This window comes from Astatotilapia calliptera, chromosome 8 (genome assembly GCF_964374335.1).
Source record: "Astatotilapia calliptera chromosome 8, fAstCal68.1, whole genome shotgun sequence".
In the NCBI taxonomy this organism is placed as follows: domain Eukaryota; kingdom Metazoa; phylum Chordata; class Actinopteri; order Cichliformes; family Cichlidae; genus Astatotilapia; species Astatotilapia calliptera.
The window spans coordinates 4013806-4034648 of NC_137429.1; the positions used below are offsets into that span (position 1 = coordinate 4013806).

At 41.2% G+C, this 20843-nt stretch overlaps 1 protein-coding gene across 1 annotated transcript; it reads right to left on the reverse strand.

Annotated features, from left to right (window-relative positions):
- Positions 1–2585: 2585 nt before the first annotated feature.
- Positions 2586–14481, reverse strand: fam171a2b (family with sequence similarity 171 member A2b). The gene is made up of 8 exons (XM_026177957.2): positions 14201–14481; positions 9575–9802; positions 8875–8967; positions 6895–7053; positions 6399–6578; positions 6187–6300; positions 5560–5686; positions 2586–4958 (listed from the first exon to the last, which is right to left on the reverse strand). Exons 1-8 carry the CDS (start codon positions 14295–14297, stop codon positions 3470–3472), a joined length of 2487 nt encoding a protein of 828 aa, XP_026033742.1. The 5' UTR covers positions 14298–14481; the 3' UTR covers positions 2586–3469.
- Between the last annotated feature and the right edge of the window lie 6362 nt (positions 14482–20843).

Below are 20843 nucleotides of genomic sequence, written 5' to 3' on the forward strand. Positions count from 1 at the left end.
TCAACAAGGAAGCTGAAACAATACTTCAGCACTTATGAAGAAGGATTAATTATATGTGCATACTTTCCACTCCTAGATGATTAGAATATGTAAAACATTATTGTTATTATTGTATACTTTATTTTGGGTTTTTTTTTTTAAATCAAAGTAAATTAATTTATTTTACTTTATTTATTTGAAAACACTTAGTTTTCTAAATATTTGATACCTCAGGTTTACTTTATTCTTTTATCTTCTTGTCAGGTTTTTTGCCTGCTTCCTGATTTAGTTTGGCAGTGAGTTGTGTTTTGTGTCTTGTATTTAGATTTCCTTTAATTGTATCTTTGATCTTGATTAATTTCAGCTGTTTCTTTTCCTCCAGCTGTTTCCTCTCTCCTTGATTGCCCTCAGTATCCTTTGGTGGAACATCTATTTGCCATCTATTTGTTCTGCTACATTCACTTTTCCAACAGCTTGAGTTTGCTATTTTTCTTCATGGACTTTTGACCTAATTAGAGGCTAGTTTTGATGTGGTTTTTTAAAATAAAATCCCAAACACAGACAGACCGTGGGAACAAATTTATTTCTATTTTGTCTCATGTACAGAAAGTTGAATCAATTTACAGTTTACAAACAACTGACCAGGTGAATGAAGCCGATGATTTACTGCACAGGATGAAGGCCTACAGCTCAGTCCTCTTGATGCTCTTAACTATCAAAAACATCCAGCGCGGTAGGTTGCCAGATTTGAAGTTTCCTCTCAGGGATTCGGTGTCAAATCGTTCACCAAATCTGAGAAAACACTTCATTAGCAAAACATAAACAAGCAAGAAAAGCCACGATTGCACAACTCAATACTTTCCATATCTGGTTCAAAAAAATAAAAGTACACTTACAGCAGTGGGCGCAACATTTTAGCAGGATTCGATTCATGGTTGTGCTATTCTTCAGACTTTGATTTACATCACATTTTCAGCTTGTTCCATAGGCTACTGACACAGGCTTATGAACAGCAAGCGAATGGTACAAAGGACCAACATGTCAGCATGACTTTTATACAGCCGTTTTCCCTTCATAAGCAACCCATTACTCTGCAAAAACCACCAACAAAACAGCCGTCAGCCTCGCTAAGTTCACAGTTGTTGAATAGGCAGTGGTGATGCTAGTAACAGCAGGAGCGTGTTGGTCAGTATGTTATCGTTGTAAACATTTACGACCGGAAGTGAATTTCGTTAGAACTGGATTAAGGGAAAAGTCAGTGTATCTTCATAAAGTTCATTTGGCAACACAGTCCAATGCATCATTTTGTGCCAAACATCCTTGTTATCAATAATAATAGTTAAAAAAAATCATTAAAAACACCCTATTCTACATTTAACATGCACATTGTATACACATAAAATCTCATATAGATCATACCATTTACAGGTTCCGTGAAAAAAGAGGATAGATACAAGAAATTAAGATATCCAAGGACGGAATAGCCGCAAGAAAAGTTGTCTGTTTTGGCAGGCATGCTCCCCAGAGTGACGCGTGTTGCTGTTGTTGTTACCGCAATGCAGTGTGCTTATCAGTGCCTGCCGATCTCGACAGTGAGTTTAGGTGACCGCTGACTGCATTTTAAAAAGGGACCGGCATGCCTATCACTCGATCCTATGTGAAAGAAGGCACTTACAGGAGAGAAGTGGTTCAGGCTCTGTCTACAGGCAACCCCCGCTGATCTCAGTAGGATATTTCAGAAATAGTAAGTCTTCAAGTAAAAGCGGTTTGGAACTACGCTTGTTTCTTGGCGTTTAGGGGTTGTCTAGCAGGAACTTGTAGGGGAGGGCTTTTGGTGCCTTCTGTTTATTTCATACATTCATATGCATGCAACCTTTCTATACCAAATGGTCTTTCAAATATCTGGGCATGTATTTACACAAGATAAATGGGTCATTCCATATAAAATCAGCCCAATCTGAAAAAAAAAAAAAATCCCACCTGACCCCCTCAGAAGCTTCCACGGCTCCCCCCCCCCCCTCAAATTTAATGAGGCCATGCAAATTTTTACCTTCATTCTATAAATACTGTCCAAGTTAAAGGCCCTCAAAGTACACAGGGTTTTACTTGAGTTTTTAACATCATAAATGTTAGAAACTGTGAGCAAATCAATGTTACACCATCTCCAAGTGTCACAGTCTAAAAGCCATAATGTTGCTTTTGATGAACACAGATTTTACATAAACAAATCTAATATTTCACCAGAGAAATGACATTGGTGCTCACATACTGTGTTTAATCATTTTGATAAATCACATTTATCCAAAAATTTTAGGTTCTAAAGAAGGTTTTCAAAATCCTTGAGGGTCTCCAAATTTTCTTTGGCCATTACTTTTGTTCAGCGCAAGTGTTCTCATATGTTGACCTATACTCAGAGCATCCACTCGTCCTGAGACCCTTTGGGTTGTGACAGAGTGGGTGTGAAATTGAAGTTTTTAACAGAGCTTTAATGTGAATTAAAAGGAGCTGAATTTTAAACCACTCTTAGGTATTTTGAGGGCTTATAACTGTAAAAATATCCACAGTATTAAGGTGAAACCTTACATTTCTTTATTACAGATGCTGTTGTATAAAAAATCTGCTGATTCAAACAGGGTCAGGTGGGAGGCACTGACTGATTTTTACTGGAATGACCCAAATGCAACAAAGTCTCTGCTGGCCAAAACTCTCACCAAGAGAAGAAAGGCAGAAATGCGTACTTTTGGCAAAATTGTACAGTAGATCACTGTGATATTACAGAGAAGATGGAGATGATGCTGAACAGTTCAAATCATTACTATTTGAGTAAGTAATTACAACACATGAACACAGTACAGGAGGAAGAGGAAATCAAGAACATCCCTGAAGGAGCAAAATGCAAGTTGCACGTTGGACTTTATAATATTTCTGTAATCTGTTCACAAGAGCTCAATGACAAACTTTCACAACTTCCTCAGACAGGGAAGCTGTTTCGGAGTAGAGAAGAAAAAAGAAACTCACATCTTCTACAGTCATTGTGAGCATCTGGGTAGAATTAGTCCAGGGAAAAAAACCTAATTTGCCAAGAATTCCCATCCGTCCCATAAAAAATGCCATCCACTTCCAAATACTCTGTAAGTATCAATCAATAAGTTATCAAATTATTAGCAAGTGCTCTATTCTTATATTTTGCTCTATAAAATGGCTATTTCCACAGTCAGTATGTGCAATGGCTCAGACCATGGTTCAGTGACAGGTGATAGGAGACGGGGTTCACAATAAACTGGACAGATTTCAATCTACAACTCAGTGGAAACCAGAGGGATTAACTGACAGTGAGGCTACGAGAGTAACTGGCAAACACAAAGGTCAAACAACAACCTGGATATGGATTGGTGAAGCAGTGGCTGTGCTTATTGTGACCTCCCTCTCGGTGATGTGAAAGACTCCTCTTTCACAAGGCTGTTATAGTTCCAGTGTTCATTCAAAAAGCTCACTTCCTGGGGTGGAAGACCATCAGAGGCCTGTCTTCGATCTTCTGCCAGGGGCTCTTCTTGTTCTCATCTTTGTCCTCGGAATCATCCTCTGGACTGGTCATGGAGTCGCGGCGGTTCTCGCTGTTGCTGCTGCGGCTGCTGTTCACGCGGCTGCGTCCTCTTCTAGGGATGGTGGATCCTCGGGAGGACGGGCCTTCGTCCAGAAGAGGGGTTAGGGAGTTCTCCTCGGGAGAGACGGGACGTCCCTCACTGCTGCTGGGCTCGCTGTGGTCAGGGTAGGCCAGCTTGGAGTAACTCTTCCCGCCGCTGCTGCTAACACCGTGGCCCTTCCGTCCTCCCGTCCCCCAGCGCTCATCTTTTCCCTTTCTATTTCCAGCTGATTTTCGCTCTTGGGCCTCCAGAGGCGGTTCCAGGTTGACATCCCGTGGAGTGCTGCTGGAGCCACCTCCGAATCCACCACCGCCACTGAGGTCATTCCCAACATCTATGTAGGAGTGGCGCACGTGAGCATTAGCTCGACCATCAAGAGAGATGAACCACGCCCTCGGGTGTTGTTTAACTCCAAGTTCCAGGAGCTTCTTCTCTGTCAGAGCTTGCAGTTCCCCGTTCATTTGAGCCATGGTGGAATCGTTGAATAGCACTGGGATGGTCACAGGTCCCCCGGATGAGTCAGATGCCCAGCTCGGTTCTTCAGAGTCGTCGCCTTGAGATCCTCCTTGCTGTTGCTGCTGCTGGCCTTGTTTCTGGGAGTGGTGGTGATGGTGCTGCTGGCCCCCTCCCATCTGTGTGCCATCTTTGTCGTGATCCTTCTGGTCCTTGCCATCTTTGCCAGAAAACTCAGATGGCAGGCGCATGTAGTGGGCGGGGATAACCAGGGTTGGCACCATGCTACGGTACATGTTCTCCTTCATCTGGTCAATGGAGCTGCAAAAGATGATCTGACCTGGTTGGGTGTTGAGGGAAGTAGGTCGGGCAAGGCTGTCTGCTGCTGCTGCGGAATAATCCGGAGGCTTGTCGGACTGGCTTGGGACGTAGCCTTGGAAGCGAGGTGGGGATGGGGGATCGGAGGAGTACCCTCGATTGTCGTTGGCGTTGTGGTGTCTGTGATAGTCGGACTCCTTGTTGTCTTTGGGGCTGTAGTTCCGGTTGTAGTCGTCATGCAGCAAAGGGCTGTCCAAGTTGTTGGTCTCTGTGGCACGTGTAACCTTCATGGGGAAGCTTTCACCCCGTTGGGAACCTGACGCATTTTTACCCTTTGCGTGTCGTAGCATGTGGGCTGGAACATGCTTAGTTAAATCCTCCCTTGAACTCTGGTAGTCTCGCGATGGCGACAAGTCAGATTTGTCATTGGAGGGGCCTGATTCGACATGGCCTCCACAGATCAGATTTAGCCGTGACGTGGATGTGCCCTGGTCTCTCTTAGCACCGTTTAGATTGGACGTGTGAGGTTTGCCTTGCTGTCGACGTGGTTTCAGACACTTCCGTCTGAAAGATAAACAAAAACTGAAAGTCAGAAGGAAGCAAAACAGCTGCAAAAAAGGGGAGGGATTTCAAAAACTGTCTAATGAAGCAGGAACCCCATAAAGCCAGTTTTTAAGACCTTTATCATAGGCAAGATCAGTACATCGCTGGAAAAAACAGGTACACTATCTGACGCATGCTTCTTGCCCTCTGGTGGATTATTTGTGTACTGCAGTACTCAATAGCTCCCTTAATTTGTCAAAGTTCCATTTCAAATAAAGTATGAATGCTTATTGTACACAGTAAACTTTTAATTAGTTTTTCATATGTTATTTTATAGTAAAAAAAAAGGAAACATGTCTACTGGAGTATCTTTGCTCAAAATAAGCTTTCTTCGGACCTTAATTAAGCCCACATTTAAAATAAGCTGTTTTGGATGTGTAGAACAAGCCCGTCCTCTGGTAAGCTATTTTCCTTATAATTGGTCACCCCTCATAAACAGCAGGTGGGTGTGGTCCTAATTTATTGATAGTAGAAAAAAATAGGCTTTGCAGGACTAAAATAAACCCACGTTTTGCTACAAATAGAAACCTAAAAGTGAGACCTGGACCTATGCTCCCCACACCTGCAGTAGTAGAGCAGCACACAGAGCAAGATGAGCACCAACAGGGCCAACGATCCCAGGATGGAGAGCAGGAACAGAGTGTGGTAGGTGGTGATATCCCTCAAGCCTGGATGAGACAAACCTAAACCTGCAAGACATCATTGCAAAAGTTAACTCAGATTCATTCATAGCATGTCAGCTCCCTATTATGCTGTCCAAACAACTGCTAGTTTGTCTGTAAAGTGAGTGAGGAGGAAAGAATTTGATTTACATTGATCATGAAATAATCAGGAACTTGGTTCAGCTGATAATAGCTACATGACGCCACCCATTGGTTTTGCTGTCACCATCTTGGTGTCTGTTTCAGCCGGAGGAGTCACCCCCTGGTGGCCATTAAAAACGGATGCAAGTTTAAGGAAGCTATCATTTTTCATACGATCAATGCTTCAAACTCAAGGCTATTTAACCTTGTCCTACAAAATCACCTTGTTTATTGATTTATTATTGAGTTCCTCAGGGACGATAAAGTGAATCTTATAGTAAAGGCTTCTCCAGCTTCTTGTTATCTGTGTTTCCACAGCAGTAAAAAGGCACATGAAGAGTCACCAGTTAACATTTTACCAATAACAGCCATTTCATTTTCAATACCTGAAGACGTCGGAAAGGCAGCCAACCAGTATCCCATCTGAGGAACCACGACGTTCCAGACAAACTGCGTCCCGTCCTTTTTGATGTAGCCCGTCCCGTTCCGAACCCACAGCCCTGGAGGAAAGAAAATGATCAGCAGCCTCTAAGTACAGTCATACATACATAGTTTACATTAATAAAAGACTATTTGTAAGTTTTAGCACACAGCTTACCCGTCTTTGGCTGATACAGCCAAGCGGGCACACTCGTGGCCATCCTGTTTCGGGTGTCTGATGGCAGCGGCACAGAGATGTGGATCGGATCTGAAACGCGGATCACGCTGCCATCTTTATCAAAAAGCTGAATGCTGACCACTGCCAGCGCCGTCAAGTCCATCCACCCAGTTTCTGCACCTGTATTGGTGGTGAGGCACAAATACAAACAGCTAAAAATGAACAGAATAATAACTCTGATCTTCATTTTGCTACCAGAGGGTGGTATACGAGTGACTATAAATGACAATAAATTAGCAAAGTAGCAGCAATTTATTTACAGCAAGCTTATAGTCAGATCTGGGACAACTATTTCTAAAACACACTAAAATATCCATGCAAACTGCGGTGCAAAATTTTATTGGAAAGACCTAGAAATGAAACCTCCTCAGATGATCCAGAAAGGCACAGAAACTTGGACCACACTGTAACATCAGTTTGACAGACTGACACTGACCTGAGCTGTTGGTCTCTTGGCCCAGCAGGAAGGGGAATCCCCCGATTTCATACTGGCTCCTGGCTGTGGTCAGCACAGCAGTGAGTGCTGTGTAGTTGGAGCTGGACGGCAGCTGAATGGACTTCCTCTGGAGCTGCACCAGCGGCTGGTTACGAGCCCCTGAAAAAGAAACAATCCCCCTCCTCACAGTCTATCACGCCTACAACCACTGTGTTTGTTTCTAAAGCTCAAAAAGGTGTAACGATATATGTGTGAGTGCATCACAGCTGTACGGAGGCGGCTGCGACTGAGCTATATTTGTAATAATAACGCACAGCTCTTCTAGGCTTAAGGTTGTGGAGAGGGGTGTGAATCCTTAATTATGGCTTATCTGTTTGTTTGTTTATCTCATTATTAGCAGGATTGTGGAGGATTTGCCACAAAATTTCTTGAAAGATGGAGACTGCTACAACTCAGAAGTGGTTAATTTTTGGAGTGGATCCAACCCTGGATCCAGTAACTGTTTAACCATAGACAAGAAAAACTGGTTACACGTTCACAAATATGCATTACTTCGCACTGAAGTAAGTAAAATTAGGAAAAAGAAAACAAACCTGATCAAAATACCTGCTGGGATCCAGGAATTTCATTTATACAGGGTGTGGAGGGAATACAGTACAGTCTCAGAGCTCTGCTGTTGTGTAACGGCTCAGTCACAGGAGGGTAAAAACAGGAACCACTGAACTGTTTCATGCTCAGTAATTGATCACAATAGTTGTGGTGACCAAATGTTCACCCAGAAGTTTAATGTGCAACGCCCTCAACCTGTCCACTCTCAATACAAAGTTGTATCGAATTTGTATTCTATTTTTATCTTATTGTATATTTTATTCTATTCTGTACAGTTGTGTACATTACAGTATATTATTCATATTGTATTCTAATTTTTGCTATATAACTTTTGCACTGTCCACTTCCTGCTGTGACAAAACAAATTTCCCACATGTGGGACTAATAAAGGTTATCTTATCTTTATCTTATCTCATCTGGTTGCCAGTTGGTTGTATTCTGGTTATATTCCTACACAGGTGAGGTGTCAGAGGTGTCGTGTGTGGATGCGAGGAAGAGATGACCCAAACGCAGGACATTAATTTATGAAGGATTACCACGGTGTTTATTATGGGCTGGATGAACAAATATTGACTGACTGACTGATTGAACTGAAAACACACACAGAAACAGCAGTGACAACATCAATGACAAGACAATGAACTGATGAAACTGAGGGACTTAAATACACAGGCTAAATGATGAGTGATTAGATAACTAGAACATAATGCACACAGACTAGGGCTAACACAATAAAACAGGAAGTGGAACATACGGAAGATAAACAGTGAATATGAACTGAAAATACCGGGTCAACGACCCAGGAAACCTGACATGAGGCTGTCGAGCACCATTGTAATTGTGCAGTTAAAGTGCCCCTGAAGCAACGGCATCGCTGTCTGTGGATTCATTTCTACATTTCTGTTTCAGATCTTTGAGTTTCAGGCTGAATTCTGAACATAAGCCAGTTAGTGTGAACTTCTGTGCAACAGATTTGCTATTTTCCGCATTTTGTTGCAGTTAATCACCAAAATGTCACAAACAGATTGCATGTAATTAGCAACTTGCCTCCTTTCAAATGCAAATTTATATCCGTCTGTCTCTTCTTACTGAATTTTATTGCTAATTTGACACACCAAGATTGCTTTCAAGACCAAGACAGCAACTGATTGGGAGTGGGTGCAGAACCAATTCAAAACAACCATTTAAAAGGCAACGAGATTGCGAGATTGTGATGATTTGCAATAATTCTGGTATTGAAAAATAAAAAATAAAAACTCAAATGGCCAAACTGAACAATCCAAATCACCACAACAGGACTATCGTTTTCTAATGAGTCTATATTATATTAAATATGTTCTGCATGAGGCTTTTTTTAGAGGCTGTTTTTACCTGGAGACCCAGAGAGCACCTGCAGGACGTCATCGTACAGAATAAGAGTTCCCGGCCTCTGAACGAGCAGGTACAGGCTGACTGCTGCATACACTACAAGAAGAAGAAAATGAAATCAGCAGATTTCACAGGTGCAGGAACACTGCTGAGACAGAGTTTGTTTTACGACTCAAAATAATAAAAATAACCATCATCTAGGCAAAAGCAGCTCCATAACCTCAAGGCTAAAGGAAAAAAACTGGATTCTGTGGGTGAATTACACATGACGCAGTTTTTAAATCCAGTCTCCTCGTCCTCATTGACAGGCCCGACTGAGATTTGAAAACTCCAGCGACAAAACAAAAAAGACATCTTTTTATTCCCACAATTAGAAACAAGAGATCCTGTGATCCTGTTCTAAAAAAAACCTGAGCTGTGGCACTACCAGGCTTTATGCAACAGAAATGCTGCTTCCATTTTAATCACAGCAGTATTGAAGCCCAGCGCACCCTTTGGAGTAACCTTAAAATGGATGAGGTAGGTCAACAGGTAAAAAATACTTTTTATACTTTTTAGGTTTTATTATCTACTGGATGTATATAAAAGATGGACATAGCATCTAATGTTTCTATATCCGACATTTTAAAGGCTCAACGTTACCGTTACGGTACTTGCCAAGTAGAGAAAAAAGCAAACAAGTCGTAAAATGCGCTGGACTTACGCGGGATGCGGCTGGAGTGCCAGGGCACAGAGTTGGTGACGTAGTCTTGTTTGGAGGCTGTAATAATGACCCATGTTCCCGCACGGTACAGGAAGTTGACTCTCACCACGCCATCCTTGCCAGCACGGCTGGACGCCAACAGGGTCTGGTTGCCGTGTACTTCCACCTGAGCGTCTGCCAACTGGGACAGGTCGCTGTTGTCGAACACCTGGACTCTTATTTGCACCTCTGCAAGGAGAAAAATAGGGAGAGTAATTAGCCAGTAGCTAACTGATGAGTGTTTTGAACAAACAAGGCTAATATTTTGTCAATTATTGAACAAAATAAAAGATATTTCTTCTATAACATTTCTGTCATATTAAAAACGAAGCTTTCCGATTCACCAGTCTTGTGTCTTGTGTCGTCTCATTAAACTGCAGTTTTAAAGATCTAATTACACTTGAGTATGGCTCAATTTATCAAGTCACCCTCAGCTGTCCTACAAGGACGGCATACTTATGCAGCAGCGTTACAATGTCATTCAAAATGACCTACACGGAGCGAAGGCCGCATAATTACCATGAAACACAGCATGTGCCCCAACAGGTGAAATAAAAACATTAAATACACTTTGTATTTTATTTACTATAATAATTAGAATTGCCTGAGGAGATAATCAGGCTTTAGGTTTAATCACATTAACAGAGATGGTTTTTGTATTAAAAGTTTTCTGAAAAGTTATGTTTAAAAATGGTAATGTTAAATTTCCTCAGTTAATTACTTACATTAAATAAGTTCAAATTAAAGTAATTAATGATTTTTGCTATAAGTGTTCAGAAAGTTTATGTTTAAATATGCAAATATATTCCTATTAAGTAAGTATTAAATTACATACGTACAAGTGACAAAATTGGGTTAAATAAACATTTTAACTTCATTTTTCCATAAAAGAAAGATAATAGAAGCAAAATGGCCCAATATTTAAAAACATATGTTTTTGTCTATAGTTAGCAAACAGCACTGTTAAATCATCTAACAGTTCATATCGACTCATAGATATTCAGGATGTTTAGCTGGCAATAATATTTTTTGTGCTGATGAAAATAAGTCATGGTGATTCTCAGTATTAACTTACTTTCATGTATATAAAAGGTAGTTTCGTTTTTTTAAAACAATGAAATCTCTTTTGCCTGACTCTATTAGACTAAATTCAGGGTGCTTTATGTTCTGAAGTATGTTATAAAATAACACAGCAAAAACCGCAATGATGAGCAAGTGCTTTGGCGACAGCAGGAAGGAAAAACTCCCCTCTAACAGGTAGAAAACTCTGGCATAGCCATTAAGGGAAGGGAAGTTATCTGCCACGACTGGCACGAGGGTGAGTGGAGGAGGACAGGACAAAGAACCGCTGTGGAAGAAAGCCAGAGATAAATAATAAGTAATAATTAAAGCAGAGTGGTGTATAAACACACAGTGAGTGGAACAAAAATCTAAATAATCTTATTTATCCTTTACTAAGCCTTGTAGCTCCTCCCACTTTAAGCCGGCTTTCTTCTGATTGGCTGACCCTTGTAAACTGAAGGTTTGAACATCAGGTGGGTGGGGCTTCTGTGCCTGAGATGAGAGCTTAAAGGTATCTCCTCTTACTGACATCACACAGATCCAAGACCAGAAAAAAGTTGCTTAAAGCTGAATGTGTAGGTCAGTCTGCAGCATGATCTATTGTGCATCCACCATAGTAACAATATATCTACGTGACAGAAAATTAGGAAAAGCATAATAGGTCTCCTTTAAGGGCATCGGCGACTATAACATCACCAGGAGGTGTAACTTATGTTGACCCCACAGCATGTATATTATGAGTCAACAGATGTGACTGATGAAGAATGCATTCAGAGTTTTAAATGTATTGACCGGTGAGCTGTGTGCGCTGCTGCTGCAGACTAATCACTTCCAGCGGGGGATGATTGTTGTTGTTAGTTTGATGATGATGTTTGTAGTCATCACAGCCACACCCGCCATAAATCCGTTGCGTGGCTATTTCCGCCCCTCATCCCCTCATCATTCTTGTCAGCTCGGGAACATTTTCTCATCTCGTCTCTTGGACAACGTAGATGTGGGTCATGCTGGGGATGTTCCCATGGATACAAGCTGACACTCCAAAAAGCTGGCTTGTTGTGTTTCAGTCCCTGAAGGACTGTGAGCTAAAACCGCGCAGGCCTCCAGTGACAAACCCCTCGATGCACAACTCTTCCAGAGACAGCAGCTAATGGCTGCATTCAGATAATAAGCAGTATGTTTGTGTGTGGGTGTTTGTGTGTCCATATCCACGGTGCATGCATAAATGCTGCCATCCATTAACATAAATTGTCCAATAAAGGCTCCTTTGTGTGTGTGTGTGTGTGTGTGTGTGTGTGTGTGTGTGTGTGTGTGTGTGTGTGTGTGTGTGTGTGTGTGTGTGTGTGTGTGTGTGTGTGTGTGTGTGTGTAGAGAGAGGATTTCCTCAATCTGGGCTCCTCACTTGAAGGCTTGAAGCAGCTCCATTGACACAAACACAGAGAGTCACAGTGAGACGCAGTGGGAATTTTTCACTCCCTCAGTGTCCTTCAGAAGTGATTCAGTAGACGCATCTCAAAACACAACTTAAATTCACCGAATGGTTGTCAAAATCGAAGGCAGGAAGCCTCTTATTTCTTGTACAGTTTGTGCTTTTCTTTTAATATAATCGCCATAAACTCTTCTTTAGGGACTGAAATGTCAAAGTGCCATTGTTTTTGAACCCATTATATGTTTTACAGGAAGATTATTTAAAGGCTCTGATTGTGTTTATCATACCTGCGCTGTTTCTGTTATCTCTGACGTTATGTTTTAAAGTCATATGCAAAAAGGAGTAAACCTGACTCAATACGGATGCAAAGAAAAATCTGCAGATGGATTACGCTTTGGTGTAAGCTTGTTTTGATTTAATCTATTTCCTTCCAAAACAAGCAACATCTCCACCAACCCAGATAGCAAACAATGTATGGTCTGTGTTTCACATCTGGAGTTTACTTATTAGTAATGTTTGGCCTCGACTAACTCAGGCTTTGTCAATTAAATGACCAACTGTTAGAAAAGAGTGAAATGTTCACAGAAATTCAGTGTAACATCATAAAAAGGAACGAGTGAGCCAATATTTGGTCTTACAGGGTAAGAAAATGATTTAAAAAAATGTGTTGTTTTTTTTAACTAACACATGTTTGGACTTGCTTTCAGCCACATGTGCAGTTTTCTCATGGGCCACATTTGTCTTCGACCAACAATGTTGGCTGAGGGTGAATCTGGCTGCTCTGACTCAGTCACAGGACCACAGTGCAAGGGCCTGATCTCAGATGTGTCGTGACAGTAGCTGACCCAAAGAACACCTGCCAGGGCTGTAACCGAGCAGTAAGTACATAAAGCGGCACAACTTAGACCCGAATGTGTCAGCAATCTGACATTTCTAAATACAGGAATAGATTTGTAGCATTGTGCAAATGCTTGCAGGTCAGGAGAACTGCTGAGCTGTTCCCGAAACAAGCCTGACGCATCAATTAAATGACAATTTCCTCCCTCGAGGCAAAGGTGCAAAATCTATGTTAAAAAGTTAGTTTAACAGACAAAACATTTCTTAAAGGAGAGGTGGAAGCAGCATTCAGAACCTTTTTCTAAAAGTAAAAGTGACAATATGAAAACTAAAGTGAAGAATTATCAGTAGAAATCCACTTTTCACTGCACAGAATAAAAGATACAGGACCACTAAAGAACATTTTAGGAACGGTTTCGCAATCTTCTGTAGTTCCAGGTTATTATTAGCTTGCTTTTGAGACTCTACAAATAAGGACGATGATTAAAAAGAAGAACATTTCCTTCTACGGTGTGGAGCTGTAAACGGAGAAGGTCACAACAGGAAAGCACTGCAAGTGCAAGTAACTCAAATACTGTATACTCAGTTACATTCCTGCACTCTCTGTGCCTGTGACCATTCATGCATGTCAAAAATAGCTTCAGGCATGCATAATGCAATGTAATTACATAATGTCCTTAAACATGCACCACAATAATATAAACACGGAGTATGTTAAGGCCTCTGCTGAAGCATTATTTAACGGAACAATAGGGGGGGGGGGGGGGGGTTTCTCATGCAGGGGAATTGATTTTGGAGTGAAGAAATCTAAAATGTTGGCTCAGGGACTGACACATTTCCAAGACCGCAGGCCCTCCTGCTCTCACCGTTACTCACTGTGCAAAGCAACAATGACACACATGAAGGCCCGGCTTAGTTGGGCCTGACACTGCACAGGAACAACAGACTCGGGCCTGCGCTCACATCTGAATCTCTCACATCTGCACAGCACGGGGACATAACCAGCTCACGGCCACCAGCGTGGCCTCTCTGTCAAAGCAACTCGCAGATATTAATTAAAGAATCTATACCGCCAAAAGACGACGCTATCCCGGGGCAAGCACGGCAAAAAGCCTCGCCTGTAATTAACCGTAAATATCTTTCAGGTTGCCATAAAATCAGGGCGCATCGCTGCACAGATCGACTGATTGTCGACAAAAGCCGTAAAAATGCAACCACTCCCATCTCCTCATTGTGCCGCATCCCCCGTATGGCGAGCTCACCCAGTGCTCCCTGATCTGGAAGAGATTTGGCCAGCGCCTCCCAGACCGCGCACACCGACACGAAGAGGAGCAAACGGGAGATGCAGTTGGCTGGCATCCTTGCAGCTACATCTCTAGTCCCAGACCGGCGGCCGTGTGTCCATATTTCTGATTTTTTTCCCCCCTTCAGACGTCTTTGAATGGAGCCGAGATGCTGCCGACTGTGTGGGCTTCGCCTTGTTTTTATTGTCTGAGGAGGAGCGCAGGAAAGAGAGCTACGTTTCCCTCTGCTGATCTCCAGTGGAACAGCGACCCATCTGCACTACTCTGATACCAATCTGGACCCTTCGTGGACCTTGAATCGGGAGGTCAAAGTCCCTGCTCAAATAGTGATTATTAATTATTAGATTATTAATCTCAGTTTTTCATCTTTTTTTTAATCAATCAATGCGTGAAACAGAGGGCATCTTTAAAAGCCTGTATTAGGATAAACCTCAATAACAGACCGGTAATTACTTCAACCAAAATAATAATCTAGTTCATCAGCATTAAACAAGGACAGATATAACAGCAGGATAATGCAGTGTTGTTTCTGATGGCATCCGTCATAATAGGTGCTGACCTTTTGCTAACCATGTATTTTAGAGGCCAAAACTATGGAAGCCTGTTTCCGCCACAAAAAAAAATATCCATAACTCGAAATTTCGACTTATTTTTTCAAAATTTTGACTTATTAACTCAAAATTTTGAGAAAAGTAACTCGAAATTTCGAGTTAGGGCAGCCAATCAGTAATCTATGTGAATGACGTCATTTCCTTGTTAGCCCCCAGGTATAAATGCTACAGCTAAGCTACCGGTATTACATCCAGTCATGAATGCACAGATTGCTGAGTATTTTCAGTGTGGCTTCAAAAATGATGAAATCCTTGTGTTATTAGCGGAATCACATGGCGTTACTATCAGCAAAAGTACTCGCGAAAGCGCCAATTTATTGTGATCAGGTTTTGAGTGCACGTTACTCTGCGCCATATGCTTCCGGGTAACAAAAAGTGATCTCATTCATGTAGATTACTGATTGGCAGAGCTAATTCCGTTTCTCCAAATTTTGAGTTAATAAGTCGAAATTTCAAGAAAATAACTTGAAATTTCGAGTTATGGATACTTGGTTTTTGTTTTTGTTTTGTTTTTTGTGGCAGAAACAGGCTTCCATACAAACTGACTGATAGCTGGAGTTTAATGATACAAAACCATCAAATATTCCCACCTGAAAAGATGCTAAATGTTTGGTAGTTTGTTGCTTTTTTTCATGATAAAAAGAATCTAAACTGTTACCGGACGTCCCAGCAAATTCATCCCAAGGTCAGACTGCAATGCTCAAAAAAACTACAGGCCTCAAAATGTTTTTCCATGACAGTATAATTAGAAGAAAACCGAACAAGTGTGGTTTATTTGGAAGGTCTGCAGAGAGAAAGCTGTTCTCTGTGAAAAGAATAATGCAGAATAGCTTCGATCTGTATCTGGACAAACCGCAACACTTCTGAAACAATGTCCTTTGGACAGATGAGACCAAAATGGCGATGTTTGTCAATGACCAACCACGTCTGGAGAAAACCAAACACAGCACATCAGCACAAACACACCATACTGACTGTCAGCACAGGCACGGAGGGCTGATGAGTTGGGCTTGTTCTGCAGCCACAGGACTGGGTGTCTTCCAGACACTGAGTCGATCGTGAACTCCTCTGTATACCAAAGGATTCAAATGAGACTGCAGCTGTCTGAGAGCTAAAGCTCTTCAACCTCAATGAACTGAAACAAAACAAAAGCCTTTCAGTCACAGCTCATCCAAGTGTCCATCGACCTGCATCAGGTCCTACAGGAAACTATTACTTTAAGTTATTGCTGTTAAAGTTAGTTCTGAAAGTATTCAATCACAGGTTGTACTTGGTTTTGTTTGTTGCAGAGTTCTGCAAAAACGTTTTTTTGTTTGTTTTTTAATATAATGAGTTCCTCTTCTGTGGACAGGTATAAAAACTTCACTAAATTATTTATCAGTCACCTTAAAATATTTTTGGCACGTTATCTTTAACTTTCCCACCTTTTTAAAAATCTTATCTTACATGACTATATATGCCTGACTGACTGAGCCTGATTGATATACGATAATCTAACTTTTTTTTATCCCTTTGAAACTTTTTCTGTGACCCCAGTTCTTGAAATTGGACTTCTTCTTTTAAAATCTAGCTTTATTCATTTTAGTCACCACTCATTTGCAAGGAAGAAGTCACCTTCAGGTCCAATAATTAGCCCTAATGAGTCTGTGTGTGTATTCGGGTGTTTTAGTGGTTAAATCTTTTTCAAACGTTAACTTTGAGAGGCTTCAGTATTTCTCTTAATTTGTGCATTTACAGTAAATATCAAAGGAAATTTGATATCCAGCCAGCATGAAAAGCCTATAACAAGAACAATGTAATGCAAAACTGAATGTAGGAAAGTAACACTTTCTAGTTTCTGAAAGTATGCTTGTTTAGCGTCCAGCTAAAAAACAAAAGTCAACTCTAGATGTGGCGCTGAGCTGGAGCAGGGGAGTCAAACATAAGGCCTGGGGGCCAGAATTGGCACGTGCCATGCTGATAGATGTCTTTCATATCCTGCAGCAGCATTTCTTCATCATGGAGAAAAAATGTGACATACTGCTGAAATTAAATTTCCTTTTCTCATGTTAAGACATTTGGAGGATTTAATGTGAAAATATATGATATGATACAATATGATGTGATATCAGTGTGAGCTGTGTGTGGCTCTTGTTGTAAAGTCAAAAGGAATAGCTATAAACACAAGGGATGCTCGGACATTTGACTACAAGAATAACAAAAACCTCCAGTAGCTGCGGAGGCTGACTGGCTGGAAACAGGTGTTGAGGACAACACAGGTGAAACTAATCAGAGGGGGGAAACGATCACAAAAGAAGGAAAACCAACCAAGATCAGTCAGAGACGTTATAAGAGAGAGAGGCAGTGCTCAAAGAGTCCTGAACTGAAATCAGTAACAGAAAAGATGGCAGCAGAAGCAGAATTTAGGAGGAAAAAAGTGTTTTTGATGCAAAGTTTTTAAACTTTTTCACTGTTTTGTTACTGGTGATTCTATGCACACACCTTTTATATGTTGTTGATCATTTAAATTATGCTAAATCTAAATAATGCTTCAAAATAAATAAATGTGGTGACTTTTAACGACTTCTGGTTTTGCGATGTCTGCTATTCTGATGAGGAGCTCGGTAAATCTAACTATAAATCTGTCTGTCTTTGGTTTCTTTGAGCAGAAAAGTTAAAGCACAGTGATTTTTTTCTCTCGCTCTGTTATTCACATCAGGGCAGAAATCCACAGACGGGCTTAGTGCTGGACTCTGTTCAGATCTTCCCTTCGATCCAGGTTTCGCTCTGTCTGCTTTCATCACTCACCAACGGCAGCTGGCTGTCATATTTATCATCTTTATTATTTAATTTAAAATTCTTTGGCTTGAGGATTTTTTTCCCAGGCGATGTACAGAGGTGTTTGTAGATTTATTGTTATAAAAAAAAAGTGATACATTTGACACAGTGGTATTTCATTTTCATTACAGAAATCAAATCTCCTGTCTGTGGGGCTGCAATGGTTTTTCACATCTGCTTAGAGGATTTTATTGATGTATGAAATCAGGTGAAAATTTAGAAACTGTTTGGCTGAGCTCAAATATGAAGGAACAGGACAAAACAAACCTATGATATTTTAACGCTCTGCTATGGAGTTCAGTGTAGTCCTGGTTGTATGGATTCATGCAAATGTAAAAAGAGGTTTACTTCAAACACAGACACGTGGCTCATGTTTAAGACGAGCAGCAGGTGGCAGAGGTGAGATAAAATGATGCCATTAGATTAAAAGATCTTGTGGAGGAAGGTGGGATTTTTCAAAGCATCGTCTCTGAAAGTGTCTCCACCTGAGACAGACATGTCTGACTGCACAAGCGTCAAGCTTAGGCGCTTTCTTTTTTTGCAAAGCTAAGATAGTTGAGTTGGATGCAAATGAGATGCTGCACATTTTTATGTGTGTGGATGAGGCAGGATTTGACTTGAATAAAGTAAAGAGGCCTGAGTGGATGTGCCAGACCACCACAATGAGTGTTGCTAATGCTCAGCATGGGGTAATTTACCATGCTGCATCCTTGGGAGCTGCTCCACAGACTGGCTTCTTCAGCTGTTGTACATGGCCTCTCCAGTGCCCTCATTCCCCCAAATGAGAGGCTGACTGTGAAAGCCAATATGCCACCCAATGTGGAAATTTGCAGGTTTTCACCACTCGAACCATGTGAGGGAACGGATTGAAAGCCACCAACAGATAATAATGAAGTTCCTGCCACTGAAGTCATTTAAACCCTAGTAAGGAAGTCTTCTCTGTTTCGAGGTGGAAGGTGTATGATTGAGAAATTCATATTCAGATGTTCTGACTGTGAGGACATCACGCCACCGACTTGTTGAGGCTCAGGAAGGCATATAAAAGACAATCCCCTCTGTGTTTCAAGGGAAGTGATTGGATGTGATGTAGGAACAGCGATGTGGTGTGACACAGATGACAGACAGGATGTTCCTGTAATATTTCATTTTGTTTACTTTTATGGTAATTTTACATTTATGTTTGTATATATACATGTGTGTTGACTCTACTGTACTATATAGCTCCTGCTGCTGGGTTCTATGTTGGAGCCTTTTTTTCTTTGTTTCTAAGACATATAGTTTCACGTGTCATTTTGCGTTTCTCAATTTCACTTTAGTTAGAGGAGTTCAGACATTCAAGAGGGGCTCAGAGCCAGCTGAGGTGGTTCAGGCACTTTACACGGACACCATCTGGGTGACGTGTCCTACCGTGAGACCCTGGGATAGACCAAGGACACACTGAAGAGATTAGATCTCCTGGCTGACCTGAGAACACCTCGTGTTCCCCAAGATAAGGTGGAGGATGTGGTTGGGAAGAGGGAGGTCTGGGCTTCTCTGTTTAGGATGCTATCCGCACAACCCGGTCTTGGAGAAGCAGAAAATGGATCAAATGAATGGATCTGCAATATTTGTATAAAGTTTGAAATAAATCCTTAAAGTTTCATTTTTGTGTTAACACTTGAACACTTGTTACTCTACATTAGGCCTGTACTTTTTTGCAGTACTCTCTTCAAAGAGTACAGTAAGGTTTGGGAAGAAATATCAAAACATTTGGGATCTTAACACAGAGGTGAGAAGTTTTTATTCATTGGCCAACATCATGGTCTGTAAGATTTATTTTAAATGTTTTTCTTGTTTAGCTCTTAGTTTGGGATTTTCTGTTGCGATTCCTTGAATCTAGTTTCTGATAACTTAGCTGTTTTTAACTGTCATATTTCTGTTGTTATGTGTCTCTAGTGTCTTTGTTAGATTTAACTTCTGTCTCATCTTTGTTCACCTGCCTCTCATCACCCTGCTGTGTCCACTTCTCATAATTACCCTCCTGTACAAAATGTTTTCTTCAGTCTTTGTTTCAGCATGCTGTTAACCTCCGTTATGTGTTTCTGGTTGTGTACACCTGTGCACATCTTTGGATTTTGACACTTTATGTATATTAGTCCTGGATTTATTGTACACGTGCCAGAATAAACAGCTCACCTTTGTTTGGATTTGGGTCCTAATTCAGTCGCTAAGTGATGGACTTTGAGTGGTTTGACATTTGAGAAAGGTTCAGATTGCTTCAGTGTCTTTTGCACAGATTATTATGAGAAATGGATTAAAAGTGGTGAGAATGAACTTTCTGGTATGAGAATTGCTTCAAAAACTATAAAGCCCAGTATAAGTTTTTCTAAGTCTGTATAAATCCATCTACTCATGACATTTTACTTCAAGGTAATGTAATTAGGAAGGGGGAGTGTTTGACTGCAGGCCTTATCTTGGCTTAACATCCACCAGAACTCTCTGAGACCTGTTCTATAAGTAGGATCTGAAATCATCAGCAGGATTTCATCTTAAACTTTGGGGTTAACCCGTGTTTGATACATCACCATGGTAACTTGTTCTCACCGGAGTGCATTCCTATGGTTAATCATACTGTCAACATTATCTGCTCTGGAGGAGGTCATGTGCCAGATTAGAGCTCACCGCTTTAAATCTCCTACCGACCAATCAAATCTCTGGAAAATAGCATCACTGTTCCTGAAAGATCTCTTGAATCTGTGCACAAAGAAGTGGGAGGAAAATGAGTTTTGAAACTTTGCCAGCGTCTGCTGCTGCTTGGAACATAATAAAACAGATTAAAGCTGCTGCTGACACTTTTGAACGGACAAAGGGGTTTTTAATTAAGCTCATGAGTGAAGTGATGACTCTGCATTACATTCTTCAGCTCTCAGATCAGGAAGCATCCTTGAGTCAGCAGGGGAGGGGGATGTTTGGGCACACACAATCAGCCATTGTTCTCCTGGAGGCCTCTCCATCACATGTTTGATATTGCTTCATTTTGTTTCTTTGAAAACAGTCAAGTGATATTCCAGAAAGCTGTTGAGCAACAAAAAGCAGCAACATGGCATCCATGAAGGAATCAAAGGACTGTAAATGTGGAAACTGTCAGCACACATTTAAGTCTTTCTGCTGCTTTCATCTAGTGAGCATATATT

Excerpts from the sequence above, each read along its gene's own strand:
- fam171a2b (XM_026177957.2), bottom strand. The coding sequence starts at position 14,297 with ATGCCAGCCAACTGCATCTCCCGTTTGCTCCTCTTCGTGTCGGTGTGC. Across the intron at positions 6,579-6,894 it reads CCAAGAGACCAACAGCTCAG|GTGCAGAAACTGGGTGGATG; the intron begins GTCAGTGTCAGT and ends CCACCAATACAG. Across the intron at positions 6,301-6,398 it reads GCTGTATCAGCCAAAGACGG|GGCTGTGGGTTCGGAACGGG; the intron begins GTAAGCTGTGTG and ends TCTTTCCTCCAG.